The sequence below is a fragment of the Heptranchias perlo genome, chromosome 13 (assembly GCF_035084215.1).
Source record: "Heptranchias perlo isolate sHepPer1 chromosome 13, sHepPer1.hap1, whole genome shotgun sequence".
Lineage (NCBI taxonomy): Eukaryota > Metazoa > Chordata > Chondrichthyes > Hexanchiformes > Hexanchidae > Heptranchias > Heptranchias perlo.
In genome coordinates, this window is record NC_090337.1 from 39,303,779 (window position 1) to 39,322,619 (window position 18,841).

At 41.6% G+C, this 18,841-nt stretch overlaps 1 protein-coding gene across 1 annotated transcript in view; it reads left to right on the forward strand.

Annotated features, from left to right (window-relative positions):
- The window catches only part of LOC137331063 (transient receptor potential cation channel subfamily V member 5-like), a 101,857-nt gene that overhangs the window by 49,074 nt on the left and 33,942 nt on the right, over nucleotides 1-18,841 (forward strand). The window contains exons 6-8 of the mRNA XM_067994666.1: nucleotides 5,332-5,504; nucleotides 10,740-10,886; nucleotides 15,386-15,589. Coding sequence (XP_067850767.1) covers nucleotides 5,332-5,504; nucleotides 10,740-10,886; nucleotides 15,386-15,589 — 524 coding nt within the window. The remainder of the gene's footprint in view (nucleotides 1-5,331; nucleotides 5,505-10,739; nucleotides 10,887-15,385; nucleotides 15,590-18,841) is intronic.

The following is an 18,841-nucleotide window of genomic DNA, read 5'->3' on the forward strand; positions in this document are numbered from 1 at the left end:
AAATCACACGCTGCAAAATATCCGTTGCCCTAATCATGAATGACTGGAAGCTGTGAGCCAGTTTGAAACTAACTGAGAGATATTAGCTATCTCCAAGTGTAACATATAGAAAAATTTGGAAATTAAAGTGAATATATTTCCCTTTTTAAATTATTGAGTTTTTAATCCACTGTCAGTGGTATCACAAAGAACTGAGCTATCTTTATCCTTACACTTCTAATTCCAACCTTGCCAGGATTGGAACTATAAGAATGCCCACAGTATGAATCATGTCCACTGTGGTGAACATGTTTTAGCAAGAATTAGAAAAGAAATAAAATAGTTGGGGTGAACTAAATTGTAAAATGATCAGTCAGAATCTACTATTGTCAGTCAAGCAGTAGAATTTCCGAACTACATTTTCGTATCAATTGAGTTCTTAATTTGTTAAAACATTATTGTAAACTGCATATGGAACTTATAATAATTGCTTAACCATTTAATGTAATGCTAAATGAAGAAATTGTTTAGTTGTTTAAATGCTGCAAAAATATTAAATTAAATGAAAATAGTATCAAGCTGTTGTAATGGCACTTTGTTTTGTTTACACTTTTGCGTATTGAATCTATAGATTTCTTAATTATTACACTTTTCTGCTTCAGAAGCTAATAGATATGGAGAGGATACTGATTGATCAGTTTACAATAACCACCTGTGATTATAAATGCCCAAACCTTTGTCAACTGTACGTACACTTTTGATTTCTTTAACTAGAGTGTCATTAGTGAATCAACATTAGTTTTAATTTGTGAGTGACATCATTGACCTTCAATCATATGGATAGAACAAGGATGCAAGTCTATTTACTGTGTTGTGATATTACAGGGTGCATCTTAGTTATTAACAACTTAGTTTTACAATTAATTAGGAATGTCAAGTGATTGAAAAAATTAATCGCGATTAATCATCACGGGATTAAAATTTTTAAATTTCAGTTCATCTTAGTTTTAATTGCATATAATACAATTACTGTATCCACCTTGGTCAAGTTTGTTTTATTACTGATTCTATTATTATTATCATTCAAAAACCCAGCATAAAAATCATGTTTTCCTATTTCTAGACTTGTATTGTTGGCTCCTCTTTGTAGTTTCATATTTATTTACACGGAATCATACATTCGTTCACCCAAAGTTATTTACAAATAAAACATATAACACTTTGCCATGTAAAATAGAATGTAGGTGTAGGTTGCTGTAAGGCTCTGTGTTTGTGAAATGAATGCTGGAATCAATTACTGCTCAGGCTGTAGACCAGAATCGTGGGTTTATTTGATTTGGTAGTCGCATTAACAAGTTGAAGACAGCAGAACTGGTATTTTCTTGGAGAGAGGGAGCTGAAAAACACATTTTAAAATTGCTTTGTATCTGTAAGAAAGAGACACAAGCACAGGCAGAAGGTTTATCCTAATTGTAAAAACCAGTGTTTATAAAGTTTAAACCTTCCTACGATTACACCTAGCTGGGAACTGTTCAATTGTTTTTAGTTTGTTTTTAGCTTACTTGGTCTGCTGCAGCTCGAGAGAAAATGGAAATCAGGCCAGGAGACAATCAAATATTAGTATCAGCCAATGAGAGGCAAATTAAAGAAATTTGGATAGATTGGAATAAATGTAGGGGTATTTGTATTTTCAGCAAGATTAAGAGTGACCTAGGATGGTGACAAAAGTGCACTCAAGTTTCTGTTGTCATTTTTTTGCATCAACTTTTTCCATTACAAATTTCTATGACCAAATATCCTGTTCAATTTTCCTATGTCGATGTCACAATTCAATTGCACACTGGGACCACTGGGATCTCTTTGGAGCAAATTATTTAGCTCTATCTCCAAAGCTCCGCCATTATCTTTTTCACCTTTTTACTCATACTGCATTCAACTGATTCCCTTTTTTAATCCTCAATACTTTTTCTCATTTACTGACAGTGTGACATCAAGCCCAAGCTGATGTAATGAGTTTCAACCTCTGCCTCTGCTATGCCCTACTTAGGCCACTGGTGGTGGGTATTTCCTCATTGCATCACTAATTTCTATAATAAAGTGCATGTATATGGTTAGTAAAATCCTGCCTCATTGTTGACTGTTTTAGTTCTCTTAGATTAATTGGTCCTGACTAAAGCCATCTCGCATGTTGGGCTCCATGTTAGACATAGCAGCAGTGAGAGTATTCTTCAGGTGGGAAAGGGCGGAACTTGGGTGGATTGCCCGCCGCCTGCCAGGAATTTAGGGAGGAACCCAGATCCACCAGGTGCCGCTCTATATAACCCAGATCCACCAGGTGCCGCTCTATATAACCAGCGCCCCAAATTTTATTTGGAAGGGTAAGTGGGCGAGTTTTCTGCCTGCAGGCCTTATCCAATTTCTACCCAAAAACTCTAGAAACAATGCTGTGATAGGGAGATGATCATGAAGCAAATTTTCCTCTTTTGCACTTGAGCGTTAAATATTCAGCTGGGAATAAGTACATAGAGAAAAATTGAGTGGGGATGATGATACAGCCATAACAGAGACTGCCTGATAGTCTGTTCATTAATTTAAATGGGAGTACAGTTTTCCCCACCTACGTGCTCCTCCCAGGCTTTTATTTAATGCCCAAGTACAAAAGAGGAAAATCCACTTCCTTAAGTTTCTGTGGAAGGATGAGCTGAATGTGTCTCCAATCATCTATGCTCATCTTTGTAAACTGGGTCTAGCTGCATTCAAAATGTGACCATTGCACTCGTCCAGAGGGGTCAAAAGCTTATCCATTTCCACAAAAGTGTGAATAAGCAGTAAGCAAGATGGCAACAGCAGGGTCTTGTATTTTTTGTGATTACACTCATGGAGAAGAGGAAAGGAAGCTAATAGTCAACTTTATGCCATACATGACTGCAGAGACTAATTCAATCAATGTGCAAAAGATCTCTGATCTTGTCTGTGAATGAACAGTACCCAGGATCAACACATCCTTAGCTAGTTTCTCATTATGGTATCTAAATGTGATGACTTACTGAAAAGCAAATTGTTGGTGGGTTTGGGTGATGGTCTAAAAACTTGGTGCTTGGTGCACAACAAAGCTACAGTCAGGCAAGCAAGACGGCACCTGTCATTGAACAAATATTAAGCATCTTCATGTAGAAATTGACTGGCTTGACCATTCAGTGACTGCTCATAAAATGCAGATTCAGTAACATCTGCTGAGATTAGTTTTTTCTACATCTATGCTGGTGCCTGGCATAGTGGTCATGCTTGTATGACTGGCTTGTGACGCAGTGTGTGGCATAGTACTTTTCCACAACTCAGATGATAGTTATTTTGCAGAGGTAGAAAAAAAAGACATTATTAGAGCACCATAAAGGTGACATATGGTCAAAACTATTATTCATCTGTTATTACTGAAAGGCCGATAGTGTTGTATACAGACCAAGCAATTATAGATAATATGTTTTTAAATTCTTATTGTGTCCTAACCTTCATATCAGTTATAGTGTCATGGATAATATCATAAGGAAGGAAAGGCACTTACGGGAATTCCTGAAGTACTGTGCCTTATTAATTTCCTCTAGAGTTCCCCCTTGACTTCTTGTTGTATGAAAGCTTTGATTTCCTTTGCCCACAACCAATTGGTCCTCCTTGTCTTCCATTGAAGCCATGTTTTTTTCTTGACCTCATGAAAATGTTTCCTAACCACCTGCCAGACTCTGCAAGTGGTAAAAATTGATTTGATGCTTTTAGTGATCTCCTCCTAGGCCTCTTTCATGGTATGTTGATTAGAGGATATGCTTTTGAACCAGATAGTGTCACCCTCTGGCCATTGCATTTAGCATGAGAAATGAAACTTTAGTACAGTATTACTGAAACACACCGTTTGCAATAATCTTTGAGCAATAGTTCTGAAGTTTCAGATCAGCATATCTGAGCTAGAAAATAGTTCTCTTTCAGCTTGAGGCTCATTTCCTGCTTGTTAAGTTGCTAAACATTGAAAATTGGATGGCTTAACTTCAAAAATGGCAGGTATCACAGCACCGCTTACAGGAAACTGCTGAATTCCTACATGTTTGTATGCTGTTTGGCATCTTGGTTGGCACCTGAAAATTTATGCCCATTGTGGCTTAATGCCATGTTATGCAAGATGTTACAGAACAGTGCAGTCTCAAATGGAGGAACAAAAGGACAGATGAAAGTGAACAAGAACACACAAAACAAGAACTGTCACAAATCTAAAAGCGACAGATTCAGAATTTAACACTGCAGAACCAAAAATACATACTGAGCTATGGTGTTCTTTTAACCTAGTATAGCTGCCCAGAATTTTAAACTTGGACATTCTGGAGTGAACCATTACCTTTGGGATGGAGCAAAATGAATATCCAATGATGACAAAATAGGATATAAACTACTCAAGGTAATAAAATATTCAGTCCACTAAGCCCTCTTACATGTCATTGAAAACCCTCCTCACAGAAATTATACAAATTACTGGACACAAAAACTTACAAAGTCTAAACTTGCACAGTACAATCAGTGACCCTCATTTTTAAAAAAAGATGTCAGGCATGGCTTCTGTCTCAAATAGGCCCATAATATTACAAATAACAATTCTACAAGATAGCACACTGAGCCTAACAAATATATTTCCAATTCTGTAATTATTGGTGGAATATTCAATTTTAAGACCAATCAAATGAATATTTCAGATCACTTGTCAAAATATAAAAGGAATAATAAATTCTAGACTCAGCAGAGAATGAGTACCACATAAACCAAAAACAACCCCAAAAATTACATTTGTTTTTGCTTGTGGAAGAACGTCTTCCCACAACAAATTATTCCAGTTCCTTATTCATCAAATATTTCACACTTAAAATTCTAAAATGATTTCCTCAAAAAACCCACCCACAAAATCCTGATTTTCCTATACGTTCCGTAACTTCACCTTCCAAGCTCCAGTCCTGTAACTAGAAGACATCACCTGATCTCACCAAATGTATCCCTCCAGACCTAATTGATAAGTATACCCAAAATTGGTGGTAAACTAACAAAATAATTTTAAAACTTATTTTAAAAGTTGTAATTTACTGAATAAACACAATACAAGGTGAAGACCAGTATTATGTGGAAAATAAACCATTGTTCTGTTGCCGCGAAAATAACATATTCCTGCCAGCGTAGCTCACTGCTTTATTTTCCATATAGCATCAATGCTTAATGTATATCATCTATTTATGCAGAAATGGATCTGTAGATACACACTGGCATTTTCAAAAAATATTTCAATGCAGTATATTTAAATATGTTTTCTTTTCTGTTTTATAGGTAACACCGTTTTCCACATGCTTGTGCTGCACCCGAATAAGAGCATGGCCTGCAGAATGTACAATTTTATTTCATCACTTATTTCCAAGGAAAAGATTGAGTACTTAGAGAACATCACCAACAAAGATGGACTCACTCCCATGAAACTGTCAGCGTTTGAAGGGGATGTAGCTGTAAGATAACATAGTTCTACTTAATTCAATTCCAGACAGTGATAGTTTTTGACAGAATGCTGCTATTTAGTGTAATTATAAGAGCTATAACATATAAGCTTCTGGCCATGATTTTTTTATCAGGAAACACTATAAAAATAATAAAACTTATTATCATTTAGAATGGGAACAAGTCCTCAAAAATGTTAATAGTAGGTTTGTGGAAACTGTCATGTAAATGGTAATGGTTAGATAACATGATGGATGGAGTCACCATTGACCAGAAACTTAAATGGACCAGCCACATGTGGCTACAAGAGCAGGTCAGAGGCTGGGTATTCTGCAGCGAGTCACTTACCTCCTGACTCCCCAAAGCCTTTCCACCATCTACAAGGCACAAGTCAGGAGTGTGATGGAATACTCTCCACTTGCCTGGATGAGTCCAGCTCCAACAACATGCAAGAAGCTCGACACCATCTAGGACAAGGCAGCCCGCTTGATTGGCACCCAATCCACCACCCTAAACATTCACTTCCTTCACTACCAGCGTGCTGTGGCTGCAGTGTGTACCATCTACAAGATGCACTGCAGCAACTCTCCAAGGCTTCTTTGACAGCACCTCCCAAACCCACGACCTCTACCACCTAGAAGGACAAGGACAGCTGGCACGTGGGAACAACACCACCTGCACGTTCCCCTCCAAGTCACACACCATTCCGACTTGGAAATATATCGCGTTCCTTCATAGTCGCTGGGTCAAAATCCTGGAACTCCCTACCTAACAGCACTGTGGGAGAACCTTCACCACACGGACTGCGTTCAAGAAGGCGGCTCACCACCACCTTCTCGAGGGCAATTAGGGATGGGCAATAAATGCTGGCCTTGCCAGCGATGCCCACATCCCATGAACGAATAAAAAAAAAAGTTAAAAGAAAATCTATTCAGACCTATACAGTAAAACTTGTATAGTATTATCCACATTTATGTCACCAGCTTGGGTATATTTTCCTCTTAATGTAAAGTTAAAGAAAAACGTATTATTCTGTCATTATGAGCCTCCCCAGTTTAGTAAATATATTTTTCTTCAAACTTACACATGGAGCAAAGCATAGCCCAACCTATTTACAAATTTCTGACTTATTCTATATTCTACAAGTTCCTGATTAGTTTTATTTGGTGAGCTGTATATTCTGTACATTATTCATTAGCTCAGTATTAAATGGATTCTTGTGAAACTCTGTATTTGAGGGGTAACTAACAGATCTCCCTCCACTTCATCATAGTAAGTTAGATTATAGGTTATTTGAGAAAGACAGGAACATTATACCATGTAATGCACAATGTATTATCTTGCTGCTAAAGTCGACCTTTGTCCTTTTAAGGCAGCAAAGTCTAGTTTCTCTTAAGTAAACAGAGCATAGGAACAGGAATAGGCTATTCAGCCTCTCGAGCTTGTTCTGCCATTCAATCAGATCATGGTTGATCTGTACCTCAACTGCATTTGTTCAACCGCCTTTGTTCTATATCTCTTGATACCCTTACCAAACAAAAATCTATCAATCTAAATCTTGAACATTTCAATTGACCCAAAATCCACAGCCTTTTGGAGATGAAAGTTCCAGATTTCCATTATCTTTTTTTGAAAAAGTGCTTCCTCATTTCACTCCTGAATGGACTAGCTCTTTTTAAGATTACACCGCCTTGTTCTGGATTTCGATGCAGCTCGCCAGATTGAAAACTGAAAATTGAGCTGGAGCTGCTGTCAGCAAGGTAGGTTGCAGGGGCGGGGGGGGGGGAGGGTGGGGTGGGGTGGGGGAGTTCCTGGGGCGGCAGCAGGCCAGATCATTTTCCTGGGCCCCGGAGGAGTAAGAGTGCTCCTCTGGGGCCCACAAAAATTGAAGACTTACCTTTAGCAGGCTTCTTCTCATCCATCGCCCATAGAACCATTCACATTGCAGGCTCTGATCAATTCCTACCTAAAATGTTAATTGGGGTCCTATTTACATAATTACTTAAAAGGAGCCTATCACCTGAAATAGGCTGACGTTTGGACACCCGGCCATAGGCCCCTTTTAAAATAGAGCCAGCCTCATCGCCGATGTTAATGGGGTGGTAAGGCTAACCACCCCATTTTTTAAAAATTCATTCATGGGATGTGGGCGTCGCTGGTAAGGCCAGCATTTATTGCCCATCCCAATTCCCGTGAGAAGGTGGTGGTGAGCTGCCACCTTGAACCGCTGCAGTCCGTGTGGTGAAGGTTCTTCCACAGTGCTGTTAGGTAGGGAGTTCCAGGATTTTGACCCAGCAACGATGAAGGAACGGCGATATATTTCCAAGTAAGGATGGTGTGTGACTTGGAGGGGAACGTGCAGGTAGTGGTGTTCCCATGCGCCTGCTGCCCTTGTCCTTCTAGGTGGTAGAGGTCGTGGGTTTGGGAGGTGCTGTCGAAGAAGCCTTGGCGAGTTGCTGCAGTGCATCTTGTAGATGGTATACACTACAGCCACAGTGCACCGGTGGCGGAGGGAGTGAATGTTTAAGGTGAGGATGAGGTGCCAATCAAACGGGCTGCTTTGTCTTGGATGGTGTCGAGCTTCTTGAGTGTTGTTGGAGCTGCACTCATCCAGGCAAGTGGAGAGTATTCCATCACACTCCTGACTTGTGCCTTGTAGATGGTGGAAAGGCTTTGGGGAGTCAGAGGTGAGTCACTTGCCACAGAACACCCAGCCTCTGACCTGCTCTTGTAGACATAGTATTTATGTGGCTGGTTCAGTTTAGTTTCTGGTCAATGGTGACCTCCAGGATGTTGATGATGGGGGATTCGGTGCTTGTATTAACGTTGAATGTCAAGGGAAGGTGGTTAGACTCTCTCTAGTTGGAGATGGTCATTGCCTGAGGCCATTTTGAGATCATTACTATGCCCCATTAATGCCAGGTGAGGGCACTCAAAATCGACCCCCGTTTCTCTGTATCTACCCTATCGAATCCCTTTATCATTTTAAATAGCTCAATTAGATCACCCCTCGAGCATCTAAACTCAAGGGAATACAAGCCAAGTTTATGCAACCTGTCCTCATAATTTAAGCCCCTGTATCATTTTGGTGAATCTGCACTGTACTCACCTCCAAGGCCCAATATATTGTTCCTGAGGTTTGGCGCCCAAAATAAAGGCCAACATTCCATTAGCCTTTTTGTTTACTTTTTGTACCTGTCTACTAGCTTTTACTGATTTGTGTACCTGGACACCCAAATCCCTTTGGTCGTCCAGCTCTATTTGCATTTAACTGTTTGATGAATGAACTGTGCATGATTGGAAAATGCTTGTAAGTTTGCTGTTCAAAGTCAGAAGCAGCCATAATTAAGTAACGGACTTCCATTCTTAATTTTTTTTTTGCATCTGTAACAAAGTGTGGTTTGTGATGGACAAAACAAACGCTATTCATATCATTTTCATCTATATACTAGCAGATCCCCTGAGGTGTTTCTCTAATTCAAAAGATGTGCTATTTTATAAGGATGGAAAGATTATGCCATGTAAAACAAAATGTACTTTTCTTTTGCTTAAAGTATTGGTATGCATCCCTTTAAGACTACAAAGTCTAATTGACGTTAAGTGGACATTTAGCTTATTCAAAGGGTGGTTGCTATTCAGACTAGAAATCAGAACCCTGGTTTTCAGTCATGTCAACCTTTAGGTATTGAAATCAGTGAGATAGCAGCTCCAAAATTTTGCTGGGCGTCGGGGGTTCGCAGAATTGAGCAAGTAAGAAATCTGGACAAGATATAGTCCTCCGGCTTCCTTTAAAATATTTATTCCTTGTTAAATTCTGCTGGACATGATTTCTTGGTGTTGCCTTTTAATTCCAAATCAAGGAAGTGAATGACGGCTAACGTGTAGGTGATGTTACAAACCTGAAACAGCTCCTGTTACTTGATAGTGCCAGAAATAAATAGGACTGACCACATTAGTTGCTCTAGTCTCAGTGAATGCCAAGCATTGGCTCTCAAACTCGCCCCAAACCTCCGGACGACTGCTCTCCGTCTGCCACCACACCTGTCACCAGGCAGCTATGTGTCTTAACTCGGTTGCCAATTGTCAGTCATGCTACATTGCCCTGACGACCCCCACTTCATTCAGTCAGTGCAATACTTGCGTATCGTGCGTGCACTGCAGCTGGAAACAGATGGTAGAATGTAAAAAATTTACAGTAAAGGTTTCTGAATTTAGGACACATTATAGTGAGATGGACATCAAATCCGTGCAGCTCATGGAAAATCTGGGACAGTTCACATGTCTGGGTTTTGTTGTGAGAATTAAATACCTGCATACACTGTCACACTCACACACACACGTTCTGGTATTTTATGTTCCTGGACAGTTTGCCTGTACAATGCAAGTAAATTTATTTCCTTATACTTTTTATTTAATTTGCACTAAACAGAGTCACCTAGATTTTCCAGCTCCTCCCATTGATTTTTGGCAGATCTGGGCGACTGGGACGTAAAATTGCTTGGGGATGCATTCCACCTCTTCCCGACTCCCCATCCCCTCACTTTCTGGTCGGCAGGCCCGGTTGCGTAACTTGCCCATATGAAAGTGGGTGCATGCTAATATTACAATGGGGAAAACAAAGCCTCCCTCACATTTCCTGCTATTTGCAGTTATTTAATCCTGGGCTTGGGGCTGCCCATTGGGCCCTAGCATCCAGCATTCTAAGATCAGTGGAGGGAGCCTCGGATTCATCGGAAGAAGGCCCTGTGCAAGCATTCTGAGTGTGCACAAGTTCCAGCAACAGTAAGAAAAATTTGGAGCAGAAAATTTTTTATTTTCTTCAGGCAGCTTGGTTGTTGTCTTCCTCCTCCTGCTGCGATAACCACTGAGGCCTCCCAGAACACATCTCCACCCCAGTGTAGTGTGACATCCCGGTGGTGGCTGGGTAGCTTGTCCTGTGCATACAAATTATCCTGATGCCCAGCATCAAGATAGAACCTAAACTACAGCCAGAGGCTTCTCATCAAAACATTAATGTGTCTCAAAGATACAAAAGACAATCTTACAGGTAAGTATAATCACAATGTTGTGAAATATATAATTTTTAATGTATTTACACTATTAGAAACTTTTTTTAGCACTATATATTTCAGTAACAGAGAAAACAAAGATTGTGGCCAAAAGAAAAAGGTTTTTGTATATTAGTATAATTTGATATAGGTAATTACGTGACTCAAGATACATTTTATTGTGTGCCTCTGTTACAGATGTTCAGTCATTTCATGCAGAAGAGAAAGCAGATTTATTGGGCTTTTGGACCTGTATCGTCCACCTTGTATGATCTTACTGGAATTGATACCTGGGGCGATGAACTCTCTGTCCTTGACATCTTATGCTCTAGCAAGAAGAAGGAGGTTAGTTACGTTGAAGTACTAACTTTATGGTAGAGATAGCAATATGTGAAAAAGAATGCTAAACAGACAAGTCAGGCTTCACCTAAATCAGATTGATACCAACTTGCTTGTAAAGAGGGCAAATAAGGCAATAGGTGCTGTTTAAATTAATAATAAGGGGGAGAAGAACCAAACTGTGTAGACCTAGAAAGAGGGAAATTAAAAAGTGATGGATGTTATGGTGTAGAGCAGGGTTTGGTGGATTATGATTTGAATGCAAACACTGATGCAACAGGTAAGTGTGTGGAATATAAGGATATGATCACACAGAGAAATAGTAAAATAAACAAACCGATCACTCTAGGGAGTGGGAGACATAGATGTCTCAAACTTTTGTATATATGCCAGGAATCTTGGGAATAAAATGGAAGATCTGGAGGTTCTTGCTGGAGAGGGAAGCTGTGAGGGCTGATTTTCCTCTACTTTGTGCCTGGGAACACTTATTTCCCCGGCACAAAGCAGAGGAAAAAGGGTCAGAAACCCAGAATCATGGGTTTCTTGCCTCAAGCAATGCTCTCGTATGCCAGGGTTTCCCCCGAGTTCTTTGCCCAGAACAGCTGTGAGCATTCAAAGTCCCTGCAAATGAGACAGGAGTGACGTCACCATGCCTCCCACCTGATTTTCCTGGGGCGTCACTTGGTGGAGGCCCAAACGCAGGGTTGCCTACAAGTAGTGGCCCTTACTGCTTGTGCCCAGCCCCTTCAGTTCGGAGGATCTGAAATGAGCAGGCAGCTAAATTTTGTGAAAATGATAGCCCAGAAATTCCAGATGGAGGCAGATCTGGGGTGGGGGAACTACCTCTGACCTATAGGGGTCGATTTTACCTGAGTGAGATCGATACATGGAGGAGCTGAGGCGAATGGGAAACAGTCCAGTTCTCTACAGCATGAGGCCCAGTAGATTTTAACTTCCGAACCTCATCTTCAAGTGGGATTTTGGGCGGCAGGATGCCACCGGTGGGGACCTGAGGGAACGGACCCCAGCATCAAGGTAAGTGATTGAGTTCGGAAGGGTATTGTGGTCGGGTAGTGGGGGGAAGCCCCATGTTTCCTTTTGAGTCGGGGGTTCGACAAGCAAAGCTTGAGCCTCGCTTGCCTCAGGCTCCCCCCTCACCCCAATGGTGTCATCAGAGGCCAATCTGCATATTTAAAGCAGGACATCGATGCCTGCTCACCAGCCATAAAGAGCAGGTTAATATTAGGACCTGCAGGAAGACAGTGGGATCAGAGTGGCTAACTTGCACCGAGCATTTTAACTGCCTGTCCGATTTCTGGGTCAGGGTTAAAATTCCTTTTATAATCTAAGGTTAGGGGCATTTACGTCTGCTCTGCAATCAATTGCTATCAGGAAGCCAACCATTTTAATTTTAAATCATCCCAAACCGCCTGCTCAGGCATCCCAGCATTGCTAGGGTCCAAATACTGAAAAATATGTTGCATAACCTATTCCCTCATTTGCACGGCATCATAATATTCCCTCCTATGTATGGCTGGGCATATAATGCACCAGCACAACTTTACTCACAATTTCTGACAAGCAGACAAAGGGGTAGAGACCCATTGTAACCTGTTCCCACCCCAAATTCCATTCCCACCTGCCCAAGTAACAGTGGCTTGCTCCCCCAGGCCCCTTGAATTTTGGAGCTGATAAATTTAGATTTCAGCAAAGGTTTTGATACCGTGCCGCACAAGCGATTAGTCCACAAGAAAGTAAAGCGTAGAATAGGAAACAAGCTTCTGAGGTGGATTGAAAAATTGGTTAATTCAGGGAAAGCAAAGGGTGGCTTTGAATGGAGCTGTGTCAACAAGTCAAGCGGCTGGGATCAGGCTGGGACCATTACTGTTCACAGTATATACAAATAATTTGGAGCTAGGAGCAGAATCAAAGCTGTCTAAGTTTGTGGATGATCTCGAATGGGATGGGGAGTTGAAGCAATAAGGAACAGGCAAACCAAATACAAAGAGATCTGGATCATTTGGGGAGGTGGGCTGACAAGTGGCAAAGATATTTCATGTAGACAAATGCAAGGAAATGAGACAAAGGAAGGGAAATAAACAATAGGGCCTAGAAGTGCAATCATGCTGCGTAAAATGGGCGCCTAAGAGTCCAAAATGGCGGGAGGTGGCGGCATGTGCCAGAAGTGGATTGGCCTGCTCAGTAGGTGTCCAGGGAGCATACTGGAACTTTTAAAAAGCCTCATTATTATAAAATAAGAACACTATGCTTGTGCAGGATCCTTTTGTGAAATTGGAGTTAAGTGTGGTGCAGTGATTATACAAATGTGAAGGGGAAGCGAGTGTTATGAGTAGTGAGATTGCAGGTGGTGCAGATGTGAGGGATGAGTGGTAAGATTCTTAGCTTGGCAACTCTGGTGAGATCATGAAACTTTTTCCAGCATTGAAGCCATATCCTTGGAGCTAAGGTCGTGGCATTGACCTCCTCAGTGACCTCTTCCCACTGGTGTCGGAAGTGTTCCCTGGAGTGCTTTCTGCCCACCGGGTGGAACAAGACCTCCCTCCTTATGTCCACTGTCTGGACCAGGGCCTCATTAGAGATCCTGGGTGTCCTCTCTGAACCTTTTGCAATCAATTTTTCAACTTCCAAAATTTCCATGCAGTCTGCAGGCACAGTGCACCTCCCCTTGACGAGGTGCTGGCTGCCTTTGAGTGGCATCAGTGAAGCCTGATTTCCCACCCAGACAAACAGGCCCGCAGCCAATAAGCAGCGGGGGTAGTGCTGGCTGTACACCTGGCAGCCAATGAGCTGCCAGCACAAAGTTTACATTGTCCCTGCGCCCTCATGAGTAGGCTTGTGCAGTGTGCGACCTGCCCCCTGCATGCCTGTTTTCTAGGCCCAGGAGCATATACTAAATGTCTCTAGGCTACAGAGCATAATACAGGAGAGGAATCTCAGGGTATTGTTAGATATCACTGAAACTAACAGGAAAGCTAACTGGACCTTGGCATGTATAGCCAGAGGAATAGAGCACAAATCCCAAGAGTTGTTAATGAGTCTGTACAAAGCACTTGCATGGCCACACCTGGTTTACTGCACACAGTTCAGCAGCAAGGATATCCAGGCACTGAAGACAGAACAGAAAAGGGCAACCAAAGTTATACCTAGTTTAAGGCATCTTAGCTATGGGGAGAAGTTGGAGCATGGGATTGTTTACTCAACAGAAGAGAAGGCTCAGGGAAAATATTATTTTAAGAATTCAAGGTTCTTGAAGGTGCACAGAGTTTTCACATTTAACTATACACAGAGGGTGGTGAACATATGGATTGGACTTCCCAGGAAGATGATGGAGGTGGATAATCTGGAAAAATCTTGGGGAGAGCTGAGAGAGTGGGAAGTTGAGAGGTATAAGTTTTTGGGACCAGCCAGTTGGGCAGCAGTCTTTCCTGATCCTGTATTTTCCTATGTTCCTAAATTTTGTGAGGACATTATCCAGTTGTGGAGGCAATAAACCTTAAAGCTGTGTTTCTCACCAGGATTCTTAATTATGGAACAGTTTCATCCTGGAACAGTGGAACAAGTTTGCTCTGAAGTCTGCTCCAAAAATTCAGCTGCAGTGCCATCATATTGGCTGCTTAGGCAAGTTTGTGCTACAGCACATATGCTGCATGTGCAAACTTTTACAATGCGATTCTATCTTAGTATTTTTTTTAACATTAAAAATAATAAATTTGTGGTATGAAAGGCAATTACTGATGTGATGTCAGTGCACTTCCCATCATGCCACTGCATCCTTCTCTGTGTATAAACTTGTGAAAGTACCTGCAGTGTAAACAATCCTTTTTAAGACCTGAATTGTAAAATCTGAGTGGAACTGAGTAACACAGCAGTGCAATGGATCAGCAAACTCTCCTTTCACCTTTGGGTCCAGGCTAAGCTCCAAACCCTACATCCTAACAGCCATCAAGAATGGCTACTTCCATCTCCACAACATCGACTGTCTCTGCCCGATCCTTGCTGTTACCAGCACCAAATCACCATTCTTCATCACCTACAGACTTGATTTTCAAAGTCCTTCTTGCTGGGCTCTCAAGCTCCATCCTCCACAAATTGCAACTCATTTAAAATTTGCCACCAGCATCCTATCTGTCACTAAGTTCCACTTGCCAATCACCCAAACCCTGCTGACAAACACTAGACTCCTATTCCCAATGTATCAGTTTCAGTATCCTCTTCTTCATCTACAATCCCACCACTGCCTAGCCCCAACCTACCTATGTAACCTCAAACTTTACATCCTATCCGTCTTCTAACTCCTCCACTTAAGTTCAGTGTTCTTCTCTCTGTGGAGCACCTTTGAATGTTTATTTACATTCAAGGTGCTATATAAATGTAATTGAATATTTTGATATTTAAGGCATACAATATGAACGCTAACCAAGCCATAGCACAATAAATTTTGTAAAACTGCAAGTGGTAACAATACTTTTTTTTTCTTCTTAAAGGCCCGGAAACTCTTAAAGATTACTCCAGTGAAGGAAGTGCTTCATCATAAGTGGACTAATTATGGCTTCAAATATTTCTTGCTGTGGACTGCACTTTACTTTTTGTACACGATCATTTTTACCGTTTGCTGTGTGTACCGTCCTCTTACACCAGCTGGTGCTGATGGGGACAACATCACCATTATGATTCCAAAACCACTGAACGTAAGGGCAAATATTAGGATGCATTGTGTGCACGTCTATGTATAAATGTCAATTTCTTAACTTTCCCCAGTGATAAAATTAAAGAGCCCAATTACTGGCATAGCACAGTTGGGATACCAGTAGTACTAGACTACACAGTTACAGTTCAATTATATACAATTCAGAGATTACAGATAACAATACAAAATAACATTTATATTGTTAGTAGCTGGGGTCCTTGGAGATCTTGTGAGATTTAGTTGACAAGGGAGGTAATTTTATGAAATTGTGCTTCTGACTGGTGAAGGTCCCTTCTGGGAACACAATTTTATAAAATTATTGCTAAGATTTTTCACCATAGAAAAATTAGATTTTTTCCTTTGTGTCTAAGGTCATAAAATAACATTTGTAAATATTGCTCACTTAAGGTTCCCAAGTGATGTTTCCAACTTCTGTGCTTTCTTTTTCAATTGCATCTGTCAAGACAAAGGATTTCTCTAGTGCTGCTGCTCTGAGGCTATTCCAACCAGATGTTCCTCCCCACTTTGTCTCATACATTGTTTTTCTCCCTTTTCATTTACTGTATTTATTGTTTCTCTCACTGTCTCTTTGGGGTAAATTTTAACTTTGTGCAATTGTGTAAAATAGGTGATAGTGAATCGGCAGCCCGTTTTACATCTCTCCTGAAATAATAGCTGATTCGCTATCATCCATTTTACACTATCGTACAAAGTCAAAATCTACCCCTTTATTTCTTAGTGTTTCTTTGCTTTCCTCATTTGTTAATTTTCACTTTCTTCTTTATTCGTTGTTTTTTTCCATTACTTTTGATTTTCTTCTTTTTCTCACAGTTTTTGTTTTTGCTTGAATTTGCTTTCCTCTCTTGTTTATTGCATCTCATTTCTCCATGTGTATCCCTCTGTCTAAGTTATCTCTGCTATGCTTCATTGCACTCAGTTATTTGATTTTGCATCTTCTGTTTTAAAATGGTTACTGGGATTCTGTCACAGTTTTTTAATGACTGTAACATTGCCTTTTTGAATATCTCAGTAATCTTTTATAACTTGTAGCAGGTAAGGAGAACATCAGTGCAAAACCACAGCAGTTATTTTCCTGCCTGTCAGTCATGCTGTGCATACCAAGGGCTGAAATTCCTATTTTTTATAAAAATAGACAAATGTTGGTTTTGTTGTTAAGATAAACAAACCACTAACAAAATCACAGGAATGCACATTTTCGAAACATGCACTTCCTCGGAATGCGATTCTGTCAGTGTTAACAGGACAAAGTTACAATGCATCTTCAATAATCCTCTTAATACTTCTGAACCAGCTAACAAGCTCACAGGTGCTTTCTCAGTTCACTGTGGGCTGCAGATTGGTCACAGTACTTGGTTTCAGGTCACGATTTGGAGTCTCTATTTTTGGCAAGGGAGAAGTCCATTATGGCTCCAGCCATTGCTGCAGTGTTCTGGACTGATAAAGAGGAGCATCAGCAGCAACAGTGAGCTGAGGAGGGAGCTGCATGTGGGCAACAGAGAGGGCAGCAACATAGGGCCCGTGCTCGCACAAGGCCATACTCACCCAACAAAGTGTAGAGGGAGAGGCTCAGTTATTTGATCTCTGGGGAGCTGTGCTTTAGGAGGCTTCAGATGACACTGCAGGTAGTTGCCGCCCTCTGCCTCCTAGTCCTGGCCATGCTATGCCAGTGGCCATTAAAGTAACCACCGCCCTGATTGCGTCCAGCTCCTTCCAGGGTGCGACAGGAGACATATCAAGGGTGTCTCAGTCAGCAGCACACAGATGCATCAGGCAAGTGATGGTTGGATTATTTTCCAGGGCCAACAGCTATATAATGTTTCCCTGTGATGAATACGGTGAGACAGAGCGAGCATTGGGGTTTGCATCTCTGGCAGGCTTCCCATAGGTGCAGGGCACCATAGATTGCACGCACATGGCAATCAGAGCACCTCCTGACCAGCCAGGAGCATTTGTGAACCGCAAAGGCTTCCACTCAATCAATGTTCAGCTCGTCTGCAACCATAAAAAGGGGTTCATGCAGGTGTGTGCATGATTCCCTGGGAACTGCCAAAAAGCTATCATACTGTGGCAGTCGAATATCCCCACAAATTCCCTGCGTGGGACCAACCTGATAGGATGGCTGCTTGGGGACAAAGGATAGCTCCTTCAGCTGTGGCTCATGACACCTCTGAGGAACCGTCACTCTACCCCAGGAGGGGTTACAACGCCAGCCACATCACCACGTGATGCATTATCGAGCAAGCCATAGCAATGCTGAAGTTAAGGTTCAGGTGTCTTGACAGGTCTGGAGGTTCTCTACAATTTTCGCCAGCCATGGTGTGGAGGATCATTGTTGCATGCTGCATCCTGCACAACATAGCGCAGCAAAGAGGTCTGGAGGTTCAGGATGAAGAAGACGCTCATGACTCTTTATCGGATGAGGAGAATAATGGTAATTGAGATGATGGGGGCCTAGAAGAACGGCCACCCAAACATATTGCTGTCCGTGACGCAAGGGATGCTTTAATAGCACGTAGGTTCAGTTAGATTAATGTCAACTGCACCATTTTCATCCCACCAACCATACCCATTCGCACAAGGAGTCATGTAACCTTCAATGCACTAATCCAACATCCTCCAACTTGAGATACAAATCACGTCTCCGCTTTCCACACCCATTAATTTAAAATCTGACTGCTGTCTGCATTCAATAATGGGAGACAGTGGAATGGTGTGAGTAAGCAATTTTTAATATTGATCAAATTAATTGGCCTAACAAAAAATAAATGTTACCCCATGTGTTAACCCTCTGTGATCTATATATTCTTTCTGTTCCTATGCCTACCACTTTACATAGTTCTGTCCCTATGGCTTCAGCAGAGATGGTGGAAGGCTGCTGTTCACCTTTCAGCTCTTGGCTGACGACCTTTGGGTTTTGGAGCCCTTAAAGGGCCTTGCCACTGACTGCTCTTCCTGCACTTGCGCAGGGACAGTGTGGGCCAGCTGGAGTGAAGGCACCATGTCAGGTATTGGTTGAGGGGGTGGCAATGGATGAGATGTGCAGATGTTCTGTGAAATGTCTGCACTTGCCTCCCCTATTCCGCCATCCTCTTTCCCCGGGACAGTGGCACATCTGTCCTACCTGTCTGCGAGAGAGCAGAGTGGAGGAAATCAGTGACTCCTTGGAAGCCCCGGTCTAGTCTCTACGATCTTGTCAAAATTGGTTGAAACGCTCGTAGCTCCATCTGAGCTT